The sequence below is a fragment of the Echinops telfairi genome, unplaced genomic scaffold (genome assembly GCF_000313985.2).
Source record: "Echinops telfairi isolate 266 unplaced genomic scaffold, ASM31398v2 ScPeMD7_3533;HRSCAF=4204_0, whole genome shotgun sequence".
Lineage (NCBI taxonomy): Eukaryota > Metazoa > Chordata > Mammalia > Afrosoricida > Tenrecidae > Echinops > Echinops telfairi.
In genome coordinates this window covers 103193214-103210455 of record NW_022107431.1, presented here as the reverse complement: position 1 = coordinate 103210455, position 17242 = coordinate 103193214, and the positions used below count along the sequence as shown (strand labels likewise).

The window sequence follows — 17242 nt, the reverse complement described above, 5'->3', positions numbered from 1 at the left end:
TGTTGTTTGGTGTCGTTAGGGAGTGTGTTGTTTGGTGTCGTTAGGGAGTGTGTTGTTTGGTGTCGTTAGGGAGTGTGTTGTTTGGTGTCGTTAGGTGCCATTGAGTCCATTCCAGCCTATAGCGACCCTGTGCTCAACAGAACAAAACACAGCAGGGGCCTGCACCACCCACACGATTGTTCTTATGCTCGAGCCCATTGTTTCAACCATTTTTAATCCATCTTGAGGCCTAGTGGTTATGCACTGGGCTGCTAACCTAATGGTCAGCCATTCAAAACCACCAGCCGGTCCAAGGGAGAAAGACAGAGCTTTCTACTCCTGCAAAAAGTTACTGTCTAAGACACTCTCAGGGGGTTGTTCTACCTTGTCTTTTAGGGTCACTGTGCATTTGAAGAGACTCAATGCCAGTGAAATATAACTTTGACTTATATGTGAATGAAATTGGTATAATCTGACAGATTTTGTTTAGAATATTTCTTTTAGCACTTTCCAGCTGGGTCTTGGTAGACAGAAACTTAACATAGCTCAATGTTGATGATTTCATCTTTAAAATGAGGAAATGTTAGTAACTATTCATGGAGTTGCTGATGAGATCGAATGAAACCCAATATTTGTTTCTTAGCTAGATATCAAAAACAGTACCAATTTTGTTATTATCACCAGCAATAGAAGTCACTTTGTGCCAGCACATAGTTAATGCTATGTAAGTGTTTGTGGTGAACTAAACAGAGGAAGAGAAAACACAAGGAGAACCTAGACACAAGTGACCCTGAAGACAAGTCTGTCAAGTTCCCAGAATCCCTGATGTCTGCCATTGCTTATTTCCAGCTTTGCTGTTACAAACAAAAGCTCCACCTGGAGGTATTCCAGCCTGCTGAGTGGGGCAAACACTTACTTTAGCAACTTGTAAAGGAGATAGATTATTTCAAATAGTACTCAAAGAGTTTCCTTAAAGGAATTAACAATCTGATGTTTTTCCCCTAGTGTATGATCATAAAAATGTAGTTAAAGAAAAATTACAAGACAAGTGTATTTTTGCTGCAAAAACAACAAAATATGTATATGTGAATAGCCTTTTCCTACTTCCACATATCCTCTCATTTCCCATGTTATTTACATTTTATTTCATATTACTGCGCATAGTCTTATATCATGCATTTAGAATTTACTTAGCTCATTTACTGCAGTGGAGTAACTTTGCTATCCAGTGTATAAAAGCAAAGACATTTTGTTCAATGACTACATGCAATAAAGCTGGACAAACCAATATGCTTCCCAGAGTGAATGTACTGGTCTAATCATTTGACATGATGAAAAGAGCTAGTACATGCTTCCTTAGAAAAGTTTATGATGCATTCACCATAGTATACATCTTCATGAGTCCCTCCCATTGTCCCTTCAGATGTTGCGCAAATGCTGTCTTCTCAGGACTCCTTAGGTGTTAGTCTGGGTAAATTAGAGAAACAAATCCACAGAAACTCATATGTGTAAGAGAGAGAGGTTTATATATAGGATAAGTGTACATTCAGAAAGCATCCCAACCTCGTCCAGTCCAAGCCCATAAGTCCGACTTAACCCATATGTCTGACACTGATCTACAAAATCCTCCTCAAACTCACAAAACACACACAATGACGCCGAATGCAGATCACAGGCCAGTGGGTAGAAAGTTTCTGTATCCAGTGGGGGTGTAAGCATCTCAGCGCTGGCAGGGGTCTCCACGTGGCTGCTCCAGCAACCAGGGCTGCATTGGGGTAGGTCCATTTGGCTTCTCAGGGATGTCTCACAGGAAGTGTGCCTTGCCAGCTAAAGCAGGGAACTGGCTAAGGTAGCTGCACCCTGGTCCACCCATCAGAAAGCAAGAGACCTGAGAACTAGAAAGGCGAGGCTCACTGAGCCATGTATCTCTCCGCCCTTCAGTTATTCCCACATGTGTTTATTGGCCAGGTTGGCACAATAAAACGTAAGTAGCATACTTTATTGTTCAACCATCACATTATTTAATATTTACCTACTCTGAACTATTTCTCCATCAACATTCACTCTCTCCACTTTTTATTATATTTTCTCTGATGTTGTTATATACAGTGTCTTACTTATTTGATTACTTTTTCACCTGCCTCTCTCTCTCTCTCTTTCTTATAGCAGTACCAAGTGCATTGCCGACACTCATAAATATCAATTGAATTTGCTCATTGCTCATTGTGCTCTGTGTTTTGTCTTGCTAGTCTGGTTCTCTATCACTACAAGTTTGAAGTAAAACTGCAAATGAGTTGCAACACCATTCAAAGCATTTAGTACACTTTGTTTGAGGGTATAAGAGGTAACCTGGACATGCCACTTGTCCCCAGAGAAATGTTTATAGATCACTGGACTGCAATCAAGGAACTGAGGCATGATTGTCACTGTGCTTCAGAAGCAAAGCAGGCTGCTTTAGATTCAAACAAACCATCTCTGTATGCCTTTCCTTTGAAGAGGCTACACCTGGAGCCAATGCTTTGTTGTTGTTAGTTGCTATGAAGTTGCTTCTTCCTCGTGAAGACCCAAGTATGCAGAATAGAATTGCTCTCTAGAACTTTAAAAACTGTGATCTTAAGTAGATTGTCAGGCTTCCTCATAAGACATCATTGAACCACCAACCTTTCATTTCGTAGTTGAGAACTTCACCTCGTGTGCCTGTATATGTAGGTGTGACAGTCAGAGGGGAAGCTCAGATCCCACAATAGCAGAAATGCATCCTGGTCCTTTCCTCACGGGACCTTCATCCAGCTGACCTCGTGAAGGCCCTCCCTTCCTTCTTCACTAGCACGCTGTGGAGCTAAAAAGGGCTGATGGCAGCACTAATGAGTGACACTTTATGTTTACAATTCCCGGTAAACTGATCTCACCTCTGATTCTCTGTATTTGCCTCTGCCTCTAATTCAGGATTGACAATATTCCCTGTGATCTCAATTCATTGATAACTGTCTATCTGTTCCATGGTGTTTCTTATTGTGAGGATGAGGGTGACAACGTCTAAGCTGTGTACCTGCGAGAGCAGAAATTTGAACTTCTCCTGTAGATGTGTGTCCATCCAATGACCTCCACTGTGAATTAGCTACCCAGTGACTAACAGAGGCTCTCAACATGTATTGATCTTGTCGCACCAGAGATTATTCATTACAACAGCAGATAAACTGTAAACATTTTAAACCATTATCATTTTAAACCCAAACCAAACCAACCCCACTTTCATCAAGTCGATGATGACTCAGAGAGACCCCATCGGACAGGATAAAACTGACCCTCTGGGTTTCTGAGACTGCGGCTCTTTAAGGGAGTAGAAAGCCTAGTCTCTCTCCTGTGGAACAGCTGGTGGTTTTGAACTGGTGACTTTGTGGTTTGAAACCCAATGTGAAACCACTACACCAGCAGGGCTCCTGAGAGCATCATTTTAGCTTCTAGAAAATGTTTTGATCAAATCACAGGAAATTTATCTCCTAGCCTGGGAAAACAAGTCTATTCTATTCTCTTATTACAAATAACAGGAGAACAATGATCCGTTTTCTTCCAGGAAAATTCCATATTTAAGTAAATTATACTATTTTTTTAGTTGCTGGATCCAAACACATTACTAAGAAAATCATACTCAGGCCTTTGTAGTCTGAGCACCAGCTTGATTTTGAAACTTTCCTTGGTAAAAAATACATATTCTAAGAAATATATTTTTTACAATATGAGTGTGATTCATCTTACAGGGATATATTTATCATAAAGGGTATTAATGGTAGATTCTGGTAACCCAGTAAAGCCCAATCTTATGAAACAATGGCATTTCTTATAATGCAAGCTAATATTTGACAAAAAGAATAAGAGAAAATGAGGGAAGAGAGAGAATAATGGAGGGAGGCAGTCAGGGATAGAGGTAAACAGAGCTAGAATGAAGGTGAGCGAGGGAGAGACAGTGAGGGTGTGGGTTGAAGGGAAGGGGAGAGAAGCTATTCTTTTGGGCTTGGACAAGTGATAGCACCAGAGAAAGGTGGAGACATCCCAAAATGAAAGCTGTGGTCTGAACATGTGCTAAGACCTTCTATTTTCTTTTAATTCATTCAGTTTTTGATTTCTCTGAATTTTTGAAGTTCCCTTGTAGAAACCAAAGGTTTCAAACAGACTATAGGTTAAGCGAGATGAATGAGGCTGTTGAAGCAAATATGGGGAGTGAGTGGAGACAGAAAAGAAAAAGATGATTAAATCCAAGTTTGCTTCTCACAGATAATTTTCCTTCTTTCCCTCAATGTGGCTGGACAGCTGGGGAGGTTGGTCAACTGCCTCCTCTGGCCGATTCATTGCTGGAACTCAAGAGATGGGTGCCAAGCCTCATTAATGAGAAATGGGGAATCAGTGACTAGAGAAATGATTTAAGGGTCATAATGAAATCCAAAGAGTTTCAATTCTAGTAATTGTGAATCAAACAGAGGCATAGTGATCGCAGACTTCAAAAATTGTCAATGTAACCAAAGCCAGTGGCCACTATCGGTGAAAAGCAAATAAATTATCCAAATTTGGGGCCAATCTGAGCCCATTTTGCTGCTTTCTGTCTCAATTTGCTTTCCTAAACATATACCGCACTATGTTTATCCATCTACCTATAGACATGGTCCACCTCCTTCTTCTGCCCCTACCTCTGGGTATGAAGGATGGGGCAGAAACTCCCTGGACAAGGAAAGCTGACCCTGCCATCACTGCCTAAAACTCTCTGTGACTTCTCTTCCCATAGTTATAAAGATCAGCATCTGCTGTTAACTACTGAACATCTCACTTTATACAAACCACCTCAACAGTAAATATTCCTTAGAGAAACACTGTCCAATAGAACTTTCTTTGATGATGAATCATGCTAGAACATGTGTGTATGGTAACCAATATAGTTACCATTATAACTAAAGTTTTTAAAACAAAAAAACTCTCGGCTGTATTAAGCATATTTCAAGTTCTCATCAGCCTCATGAGGGTAACAGCTAATGTATTAGAAAATGCAGGTGTACATGTCCATCTAATGGAAAGTTGTATTAGCTAGCACTGGTTTAGATGTATTAGCTCAGCCCCTTGGACCTGCTAAAATCCTTCTACATGTAAACCCTCTCACGTGTTTCTCACCTTTTCACCTCTTTGCTTAGCTATTTCCTACTAATTTGTGGGAAGTTTCCTGTGTTTTCCTCCTCATTCATAGTGTTTTCCAAAACTGTAAATAGTCATTGATTATTTCTTATTGGATTATAATCTTTATTGTGGCAGAGATTATGTGTGTAGTCCTATTTGGAGCAGATTACTTGACACATAGTGTATTCTCAGAAAAAAATATTTAATAAAAATATGAATGACTGAATGAATAAAGGAAATATGGCTACAAGTGTTTGAAAAGAAGGTTTACATTAATATAAAGTGTAAGGGCACCAGGAAGAAAACTAGTTTAGGTAAGATGTTTCATATTGGTTTGATATGAGACATTTTTGTCTAAATGGTGATGGGGAGTTGCGGTCATTCGGAAATGTGGAAACCCAGAAGAGAAAACATAACTGCAGATATGAAAGTCATTTCCATAGATACATGAGTTGAAACTGGGAATGAAATCTGTAATATAGTAAAAAGGCCACGTGTTAAAAACTTAATTACTTGTGCCTCTCACAAGATGAGAAAAGATAAGTGTGAAAATATGGGGGGCGGGGGGGAATGAAAGAAGTAGTGATCAGTGAGATGGAGTTACAATATCACCTATGATCATGGAAACCAAGGAAGAAGGTTTTTGGGAGAAGTGACTCTCCCGCAGTATCACACAATTTTGTTGTTGTTGTTGTAGTTAGGTGCCAATGCCAATTGGATTCCAATTCACAGTTGCCCTGCGAACAATACAATATTCCATTTTCATTTAGAGGAAAATAAGGTGAAGGTTAGCCAGAGTTAATGATTTGTACAGTCTAGATGGTAGATGCAAAAGGGGCAACATAGCCTACAGGGGAGGATTTTATCCCAGGGGGAAACCCATCAGCTGTCACTCCATTACAAAGGGAGGAGTAGGCAGTAAGGAACTGGAGAGGCCAATGGGAAATAACGTCCATGTGTCTTTGGCAAGTATGATAAGTGTTATAGGACAGGTGGGAGTAAACTCTGCAACTTCTATATACATGCAAGAAGTACTTATTATGGAATGTTCTTGAGGTCAACACCTGAAATGGACAGGAAAAGAAAAATTTGATAGAGGGAAAAGTTGAACCTTGATAGAGTGATTTGCGACAGCAATTTCAATCAATCCTATGGGGAAGTCTAATGCTCAGAAGGCCCTTCAGAATTGTCACCTAAGGAACAAAAAGGAAGAGACATTTGCAGGCCTGCAGATATGGTTTATGGCCTCCCCCAGGTATGGCATAACCTTGGTTGAGGCAACTTCCTTAAGTCAATAGCAATTCCCAGAGAATGACAGGCTATGAGTCATTGGTAGTCAATATTCCCAGCAGTTTTGAAAATGTATGCCTCATTCTGAAAAGGAGAATTGGGATGCATCCTGGAATTAACTTCAATGCACTCTTTATGCTGCTTGGATCCACTTGCTTCCTTTTGTAAGTTTACTCTATCTTGGAGCAACTCTTCCAGAATCATGGTTAGCCTGCTTTGGGAGGAAATCTATAAGAAGAAAGTTACTAAAAAGCTGTTGCATTTAGTTTAGAGGATACAAGAGGTATTTTCCATCTCTACATTCTACTACTTTGACTATACTCCCGCCCCCCCCCCCCCCCCCCCCACACACACACAAAATGGAAGAAAGCTCCAATGGATGAAGCTTTTGTACTATGCATCCCCACCTCTCCCCCATCCCCCGCCCCCCAGCCACTAGGCAACTACCTAGCAACTCACTCTGAGTTAGTGTACCCAGTGGCGTCACCTAGGAAGGTTCTCTCTGGTCATACTGACTTTTTTTCATAAAAGCAGTTTTGCTCAACCTCGTTTTTTTGGTGATGGTCTATTTAACCTTATAATGCCTGAATTTTTAATTTCAGGAAGAAAACATTTTTTTGTTTTTATTTTTTACTTTCATAGTTATCAATATATATAACAACCAAAATATATTTTAAAAATATAAAAGTTTCAAGGTTTTTAAAATGCAACCAAATTGTCACATTTGTCCATGGATTTATAATACAAGAATAAAAAATGCACCTTCATTTCTATATTATTTTTCATCTTATTTTATTATTAAATAAAAAACAAACTGAAAACTTATTTTGTTTATAAAATATAATATAAAATTTATTTGTTTATAATTTTAGTAAGTGTGAAATTGAACAAAACAATTTTTTAATTTTGTGATACAAAGATGAATTTTGCATTTGCTGCAGAAAAATACTGGTGCACTCTTGCAATGCACATTTTTGCATCTCCCTCTGCTTGTGACCTCAGGGTAATGGTGAAGACTATCCAAACGGGCATCTCTTCCAGGGAGACTTCTGGTGGCAGGACCTCTTCTCTTTTGTAGCAAACTCAGCATCAGTAAAGCTAGTAGAAGGTCTGTCTCTTTCTGTTGGTCGATTACTTTTTCCTTCAAGAAGAAGAGTTTCAGCGATGCTCATTTTAAATTCTTGCAGACTTTGGTTTTGTTTTTTTTTTGGTAACTGAAGGCGCTCACAGTCTCTACGATAAAGTAGCCAAGAGTTCACAACAGTCACATCTATAAAATTGAAAATATTTTTCAATCTGATTTGAATTCTGTACAGGGCAATTAGCGAGTCTATCAGATCAAGCAGTGTACCCCAAAATTGCTCAAGTTCCTGGCTACTCAGTGCAAGAGGTTTATTGGGATTTTGCTGGATTGCATAAAGATTTGATTGGTTGACAATATAAGTAATGATATCCTTCGAGAAAAAATGTCTAAAATATTCAACAGGATATTTTACTACCCCGGAAGAATCTATTTGTCCTAACCATTCGGGCATAGGTCTAGCTGTACCGTCTTCAGAAATGTGCCTCCAAAGAGGAATTCTTCGATTTCTTGATGTAGATGGCTTTGAACTTGCAGTTATTGGAATTGATTCTTCAACTCAATAACTGAAGTTTCTAACTCATCTTCACTAGTATTATCATTAATAACTACGAGGTCTTCTAATTCGTCCAAATCAGAATAATCAGGCATATATTCACTTCCTATCATGGGAAAAAAATAAATATTATTATCAAAATAGTTTGAATAGCAATATAATTAAAATTTTACATTGTAAAATCAAAATTTTTAAATACAATACATATTTTATTTACCAATTTCATCCATATTAGCATCTGGTTTCTTATCTGTGTCTGTACCACTTCCATCTAGGTCATAAATTCGCCATTTTCCATAAAACAAATCACAATCCATGCTGTGGTAATTTTTGTCACGGTTGATTCAAAAGACGAATGTAACGAAGTCATTACGTTTTGAAAAAGCAGAAATATATAATAAATATAATGTTTTTATGAGTATTACACCTTTGACATAAAAACTACAGTTTTATGAACATATACCAAACAAATCAACACTAAAACTTCACTAGACTGAAAACTATCATAAAATGCACTGAAGGCCAATGACCACTTAACTTCAAATGCACAATCGGTCAAAACATGTGCCACTAATCAAGCATTTTGCCGCTAAAATGCGTGACTAGTGGTATGCATTTGTACTAACTAGTAAAGTGCGACGATTTCGTCGACATCTTAGTCGGCTCCAAATGCTTCATAATTTCTATACCAGACACATTTTAATTAAATGTTACGAAAACTTCACCCTCGGCATTATAGGGTTAAGAGAATGGCCTATGGCTGTGAAATTTTGTTTCCGGCTTCGGAATGTCATAGAAACTGTTGTGATGTTGAACACAGCTTACAAGGACAGCACTATGGGAATAACTCAAGTGGTTTTCTTGTTTCATAAAAGGTAAAATTTCGATTGATGACAAACCTCATTTTGGATGTCCATCAACTTCCCAAACAGGTGAAAATGTCAGCTCATCGTGCCTTTGGAGTTCATTCTCCAGGTTAGACTGTTAATCAAGCTTTCTTTTTCGAGGTTCTGAAAAAGCCAGCATAACTGTGAGACCAAAAAAGGCCTGATTTTTGGCAGAGTTATGCCACCATGACAATGCACCCGCTCATGCAGCCTTCTCAGTGCACCAGATTTCAGCAAAAAACGGCATGCCTCTCTTGCTCTGTGCACCTTACTCACCAGACCTCACTCTGTGTGACTTCTTTTTACTTCCATAAATGAAGAGGAACATGAAACAATAGCACTTTAGAAGAGATAAAGAAAAAAAACAAGGGAGGTGCTGTCAGTCAGCTGAACAGATAAGTTTGGAAAATATTTCCAAGAATGGAATCACAGAGTTGACAAATATATTAATTGGAATGGAGAATACTTTAAAGGTGATACCATTGTTTTGTAAAAAAAATTTCAATACATACCTTTCAAAATATCTCCGGTTTTGGGGGGGTACCCCCTCTTGTTTCCTTCAGCCTCCACAAACATCTCTGTCCTACTTAAAGGGTAGGCAATTATTATGTTTTCCATCATTATGAATCTCAATTCTAACCTCATATTTAAAATTCTTCAAAAATGTAAGCATTATCTTCCAAAATGTAGTTACCCAAGAATAACAGTGTGGGTCATTTTGAAAATCATTGTCATTACAAGCTTGCCTTGTTGTTGCGAGGTTATTATAAGTGAGGATATGGCCTCTTTATCCCAAGTACTTGGAAATTTTATTCAGCTTTGAGAAATAGGAAAGAGATTGTAATAGGTCTTTTCAAGACAGGTGGCTTAAGTGGCCAGTGGGCCAGGATTCTCTGGTTTGGTAGTTAATTTCCCAAGATGTGACCTAATTCAATGTAATCAACTTCATAATGAGATTGGCTATAAGTAGCCCATCAGTTGCAAGAAGGTTAGGGTAGAATGCAATACCCTGACTCAGGTCACAACGCTGAAGCAATTACATTTTGGAGGTGTATGGCCTATTTCCAATTCAAGTGGATGCTGTGGAAAATTTGATCTACTGGCCTTGGATTCATCCATCTCTGCACTCAGCAGCCTGTAGTCTTCCTGTTCATCTTGGGTCCGTCAGCTCACCTAGCTAAGAAAGTCAGGAGACTCCTCCAGCTTAACAGTTAATCCACAGATTGAAGCCAGCCTAGGCTTAGACTTGCCAATTTCTACAACTGTGTGAGCCTTTATATATGTATGCATATATATACACACAATAGAACATATTTAAATAAACATAAATCAAATTAAATTCTATTAAAATTACAAAACATATTTACTATACATTTATTGAAATATATAATATATTACTATATATGTATAACTGCTTTTGCTTCCCTAGTGAATTCATCCTAAGATAGAGATGACAACTTTTCATTAGGGCAGCTTCGCTCATCCCTGTAGACATTTAATGTCTTTTAATTAGAAGGTAGATAAATACTCATACTTTGTATACAAAAATAAATAAATAACACTGCCACTAAATTTACTCTGATTCATTGTGACCCTGCATGGAGTTTCCGAGAATGTAAATTGATACAGTAGTAGAAAATGCCATCTTTTCCCAAGGAGTGGCTGGTGAGTTTGAACCACCAACCTTAGGATTAGCAGTACAATTCTTATCCCACAGCTTCACTGGGGCTCCTATATTGATATAGCTGGAATAATTAGTCATCTCCATCGCTCTCTGCAGGCCAGGATCTCCAGCTGCAGTTCCATTAGCCATGCTGCTCCTCGTGATAGCTACATACACCTAGTTTTTGAAAACTCAGTATCTCCTAGTCTCTTTTATTTTCTGATTTGGCCATCTCCATTGCTCCAGTCCAGTTCTAAGGCAGCATCTGCAACCATCAATTCTAACCTACAGAGCTTTCAAAGATGCTTTTAAAGTTGCTGGTGCCCCTTTAATCAGCTTATTTTCTGTTGTTTTGATGAAAGTATTGTTCTTCAGGTCTTTCTTGAGATGATATTTGAGTTTTGGTTTATCCAGCCTTATATAGTATGCTTTAGCAGGTTTCTTGCTCTGTGCTTTTTTTTTTCATCCCTCCTTCCATTGTCTGTTCAGCAGTTCTGCCATTTCTAATTCACTTATTGTGGTCCAATGCTTTCTGTATGCTTCTAAAAGTCAGCCTACGAATTTGGCTGCACTATCTCCTACACAATCTTTCCTAGAATATCACTACATTTTATATCATTGTGAAGTAATTGCATATTAATATCTACCAACTCTCCCTTATTCAACTTTACATTTCATTCCCATTGATCGAGGAAGTTCAGAATCGGGTCCATATGTACTCACTGGACTCCACTTGGCTAGGTTTTCTGCTCCTTCAAGGTGTGGTCCCTGTTGTTTTTTAGTAGATGCAGCATTTTCTCTGCTGGAGCACGTGGTGATGTAGCCTTATCATTGTTCTGATGACCAAGAATGAAGAAGAAATAACTACCATATCTGTCTTTAAATAAGGGGGATTCCTATTCTTTATTACAATGCGTGGGTCACTTTGACTACCACTGGGGACTCAATCTTCTTGAGTACATATTCTTAGGTTTTATTTTCCCATGTCTGAGTGTTACAAGTCTTCTTAGGTCATGCTCTTGATGCAGAAGATTTGTTAGGGTTGAAAATGCAATCACCTATGGGATTCTTCGGTTCTTATAATTAAATCCAGGAACTGAATCTCACTTTTTTTTTGTCTTCCAGTTGGAAGAGGCAAAATTATTTCAATATGCTGCCCTTTGATCTTCACATCTAAACTTTAATTGGTGATGAATCACTCTCAGACTCTCATTGTGTTTCTCCAGCGCCTCAAGTTCACACAGTACCAACACAGCAGGAGTGGTCTCACAGTCTAAATGGATTCTCCTCTCGTGGCTCTCAAATGCCTGATATATTGCACGCATCAATGGCATGTAGTTCATTGACTCCCTTCCCCGCTCATGCCAATGAACATTGTTGTTGATTGAGAGGGTGCTTCTGTTCTGCCTACCACCAATAATGGGCTCTTCATTGTAACTGATCAGCAGGTTATTCAGCTATAAAACTCCTAAACTTGAATCTGTTTCCTTGGTCTACTCCTGGTAGCAACTGTTTCAGAAAGAGTTCCCAGGGAAACAGATTCTATAACTCTGTGATTAACAAACAAGAGATTCATTGTGGTGTACTTTAGGGAACACCTGTAGAGGAGCCAGAATTAGTGAATTGGGCAAGGGAAATTTTTGAACTGGCATACATTCACATAAGTAAATTCACCAACAGTACAATGAGCTGTAAGTTTAGGATGGACCTTCAAAGTTTCCCAAATTGAGAAAAAGACACTAGGTGTTTGTACTACTGTAACACTGAATGAAAGGTTCTGAAAAGAAGGGTATAGAGACCTAGCAGCTTTCTTTGACTAAGCACAGAGTTATGAGCTGCAAACCATCAAACTCCTGGTATCAGGGGGAATAAGTTCCTCAATTCTGAAGAGAAATCTCAATGGTACAGGGCAGACTCCATTACAGGGTACATGCCCCTGGATGTGGCACTCAGGAGCTCAAAAACACAGTCTATTGATAGATATATAATTAGGTAAGTGGATTAAAGAAAAGATGCAGCAACTTAAGTTTATAAGGAAATTGAGGTGATGTCATCGTCATAGGGGCAGGCATTCCTAAGGATTTAGAGAGACCAGGGATTTTTTTCCCCAGGCACACAAGTGGCAGAAATTTTATTGTAAAATAAGAATTGGATATAAAAATGGGGTATACAAAGTGGTGGGGGGAAGGGATCACAGGGGAGGAACAGGCAGATGTGCCCTTGCACAGTGCGGAGACCCTGAGCATCAGGGGCAGTGACACAGATCCAGTGTCGGCGCTGGACTCCTCCAGGGCCTGGGAGGGGGTGAGATGTGAGATTCCCTGCTGGTGCTGAGACTTACCAAGAGTCCAGACAGGACTTGGTTAGGCCAGCAGAAAAGGGATATGACAACTCCCTTCCCTTAACCAGCTGCCCAATAGGCCTGTCAACCAGCAGGGATAGGGGCCCAGCACCCCTAAGGGAAAGACCCAGAGGCCACGTAGCCATAACCCATGAGGGTTCGAAGGCCAGGCAGCTGGGGCCCTTTCGGTTATTATTTCAGACTTCTATTTCCTTGGAACAGGGGCAAGCCCAGGAGGTAGGAATCAGTGTGAGGTAGGGATCAGCGTTCACAGAGAAGGCGCATTCCACATCCTTCGTGAGTTCTGGTGATGTGGGCCTTCCGATGAACGTATAGCTGGTTGGAAAATCTAACTCTCACAAGCATGACGATACTCCTATTGCTCCCAAGGGTTCTTTATAAAAGCTGAACTCAGGAGTGTGCCAGCGGCCTTCACTCTCAAAATGCAAGCAAGCAAACAAAAAACCCCACCCGTGCAGTCCAACTTCTTAGGGGAGGAGATCAAGAGTTCCTGGGTGTTTTGGAGTTACACCAGTGCCAAGCACGGTTCAAGCACCTCAGTTTCAAAAGGCTAGAAGAGGAGGTCAAGGGTGTGAGGGACCGGGTTTGTATACATGGGGGACCGGACACAAAAGTGTCAGTCTGAGTCAGGCCCCTCTTTCTTGAAGGTGGTCTTTTTGTGGCGGGAGGTAGATGGTCTCTTCTTAGCCTTCAGGGGACTGGAGTGAGCCTGGCTCCCCTCTGGCTCCTTCCCAGCCTTTCAGCTCCAATGCCTCATTCAGCTCCCAGAACATCTTGAAGCGTTCACGGCCACAAATCTGAAGGGTGTAATATTCTTCATCCAGTGGCTTCTTCTTCGTTTGGGTGGAGGACCCCGTGCTGGTGGGCAGTGCTTGCTTAGTGCTCTGCCGGGGTGGCTTGGGGCAAGGCTCCTCATTCTTGTGGGAGTTTTCTTCCTCAGTGCGCCTTTCTCTCCCAGGACACTCACAAACCCGCACCTTAAAACTGTTATGTTCCAGCAGATTACCACTGGAGTCTTCCAGGGAGATGATGGTGAGGACGGGCCGCCGGTTCATGCCCCCCATGCAGGAGCTGTTACATATGAAGTTGTAGTGAACAGTGGTACAGTCGGCGTCGACCTCGGGGGGCTCATAGGGCACCACAACACTGTGTTGCAGGGTCACGTTGTCCTCCAGGTACTCAGCGCACTGGTTTCCTTCCACCCGGGTGAGGTGCTGAGGAGGAGCCAGGGCATCGATATAGTCAGAGCAACGCTCCTGGTGGGGACAGCGCTTCACAACCTCCGTCATGTGCTCAGACTTCTTGTAAATGGCCATGGTGCGCACACGGGTGCCAGGCGGGGGCAGTGACGTGACTCCCAGCTGCACTGGGCAGGTCTTTGCCAGCTGACAAAACAGCTTATTCAGGTCGGGGGAGTATGTGCAGGTGACAGACTTGGCGGTCCCGGAATTCAGGAAGCCCAGAGTGAAACCATAGGTGCCTGGGCAGGTCTTCTGAGAAGGCACGGAAGATGACAGGGTCCAGGAGGGGGCTGGTGTGGGGGGCGCTGACATCCCTTGAGTGCCTCCCTGGTTTTGTAACCTGTTCGATAAGACGTCCGGCAGTGGCAGATTGTCCACCCCCTCCACTTCAGAAGGTATGGAGGCAGACAGCACCGAGTCCCTGGGAAGGAGTTCCCACAGGTATGAAAATGTCTCTTGACTCCACAGGAGGTCGGTGCTTATATCTGACTGGAATCCTCCCTGGCTCCTCCCAGGAGAGCAGTCTGGCCACTGAACCTCAGGGGAGGATGGAGCCGTCCTGGGGAGCACAGACCCTAGGTGTCCCCAGAGCCCTGCAGCTAGGTATGCCTGGGATGGTGGCTTTGGGCTTTTTGAGACCAGTGATTTTTATGACTCTATGACTTCTTCGTCCTATTATGTTTTTCATTTTATTGAAATAGGATCATTATCTTTAGGCTGTACTCATTACATATGCTGTACTATCATAATAGAGAAGAGATAAAACATGTCACTTAAACATTGTGTATTCCAATGTAGAATAAAATGATGTACTATCCTCATCACTAACTCCATAAAATTTATCTAACTATCAAAGTTTGCATGCCAGTTCCGGAATCATCCCTGTGGCCAAAGAAATATTGGGTGAACTATGTGATGGCGAAAGGGATTGTACCGCTTAGCTTAGCCACTCTGGTCCCAACCCTGGTGCTAGAGTCCTAAGGTTGTGTGGTGAAATGGGTGCAGATGAAACACCACTTGAGGCAGAGGAGTATTATTAATTTCAATATTTATTTTGAAATATTTATAGACTCATGGAAATTTGGCAAAATAGTTGGTAGAGTCCCATATACCATCTCTGAGGTTCCTTCTATGGTAACATTATATATAACTGATGTAAGATACCAAAATGAGGAAATTGGTGACCTTGGTACAATAGTGTTACTAGAGATTATGGCATTTTCTCATGTTTTTACATGCATCCACGTGTGTTTGTGTGTAATTACATTCCATTTAGATTTATGAAAGCATCACAAAAATCAAGATACAGAATATTTATTTCACTATCCTATACCCAAAATATACCCTTGTTTCTGTCATGGCAATCAGAAATATGTTCTCAATGAGACTGTCTTAGAAATGGAGTCATATAGTATGTGAAGTTTGGAGATTATAGAATCCCTCCAAGTCCCAGGAAGATGGCGATGGAGTAACAAATACAAGAGGGACTCCACATAATTCAGTCCAGAAGAGATGCATGGAGGGAAATTCAACACTGCTGCAATGCAGGAAGAGCATCAAAAAGATAAGTAGGCACAGGCACACAAGGCTTTGAGGGGCTTGTGGCTTTAGGCTTACCACAGTGGAGGCCGGCTGGGGCTTGACCTTAGCCCCGCCACTGTCTCTGCTGGAGCCGGGACCATTTGGAACCCTTAAGGGGGCTTAATTTCAACATAACCACAGTTTGATGCTGCCTGCCTCAGGGCAGGGACTAAACCCTTGCAGCTCCATGGACAGGGACTGGGGTTTAGCTACATTGTTACTTTTATTTCCCTCAATTCTCTCTATCCCTGCACAGTCTTGGAGGGCTGTGCAGGAGCTTTTTCTCAACACAGCCACAGGTTGCTTCCACAGCCTCAGGACAAAGACTAAACCCTAGCAGCTCCACCTGCAGGGATTGGGACTCAGCTACATTGTTACTTTTGTTTCCCTCTTTTCTCTATATCCCCCAAAGTCTTAGCAGGCTTACGTTTTAAATTTTTCCTCCTCTTTGTCTCTTTACTGTTCTCCCACACTCCACTGCTGACCTTCAGACCACTCTCCTTAGCCTAAGGCATTTATGCCTGTGCCACACCCAGCTAGGTGAGCTCCACCCTGTGCAGCTAGCCCAAGGCTGGGGAAAGCCCTGCTGACCTCCACCAGGGGATACTCTGCCCAACTTCTTACCTGGGAATTCCTGCTTGTGTGCCTGGGGGCCTAAGGCAGCTCAGCCAACACTCGTCAATGTTCCAAGCTGCTGCAGGAACCTCTGCCCAACCTCCACAACCCAAAAGCAGGAAACCCACCAGCTTTCTGGGGCACTCTCCTGAGAGGGAAGCCACAGGAGGATAAAGTGGTAGGTTAATTCTATCGTGAAATTAGCTGTAGGCAGTTCAAAAAGCATTCTTAAAAGGCTCCCAGAGAGAGCCAGTGCTCTTCAACTCCCTGGAAAGTAGCATTCGGCTCCTCTAAAACAACACAATGCAAACAGCCATCAGCCCCACACGACCTCAACGAAAAATCAGGAGAAACAAAATGCAATGGCAGAAGAGGTCCCGAACATAATGACATGCATAGAAGAAGGAGACATTGTGCTCCCAGAAAGAAATTTTCAGAATGCTGCTTGGAGTCATACAGGATATGAGGGAAACAATACAGAAAAAGGGTGAAATGATAGAGAGGATAAAAGCCATACACCAAAGGGAAATACAGGAGCTTAGGGAGGAGATAACAAAAACCAGCAGCAGAAACACAGACTTTGAGAATCAACGGGAGGAATCAGAGAAGCGCATCAGTGACTTGGAGGACAGTCAAGCAGACTTCAACAAACGTAAACAAAAATCTAATAAGATCATCAGAGAAGCTGAAGAAAACCTAAGAGCTATGTCAGATGCTATGAAGTGTAACAACATTAGAATTATTTGCTTACTGGAGGAAGACACAAAAAAGAAGTCATCTGCAATAAGAGTGAGAGAATTCTTGGAGGAAAACTTCCGCAGCTTAAT

At 41.3% G+C, this 17242-nt stretch overlaps 1 protein-coding gene across 1 annotated transcript in view; it reads right to left on the bottom strand.

The window, feature by feature from the left end:
- Positions 1-13594: 13594 nt before the first annotated feature.
- The window catches only part of LOC101647784 (cellular tumor antigen p53-like), a 12669-nt gene continuing 9021 nt past the window's right edge, over positions 13595-17242 (bottom strand). The window contains 2 exon segments of the mRNA XM_045294329.1: positions 13595-13712; positions 13714-14847. Coding sequence (XP_045150264.1) covers positions 13595-13712; positions 13714-14847 — 1252 coding nt within the window.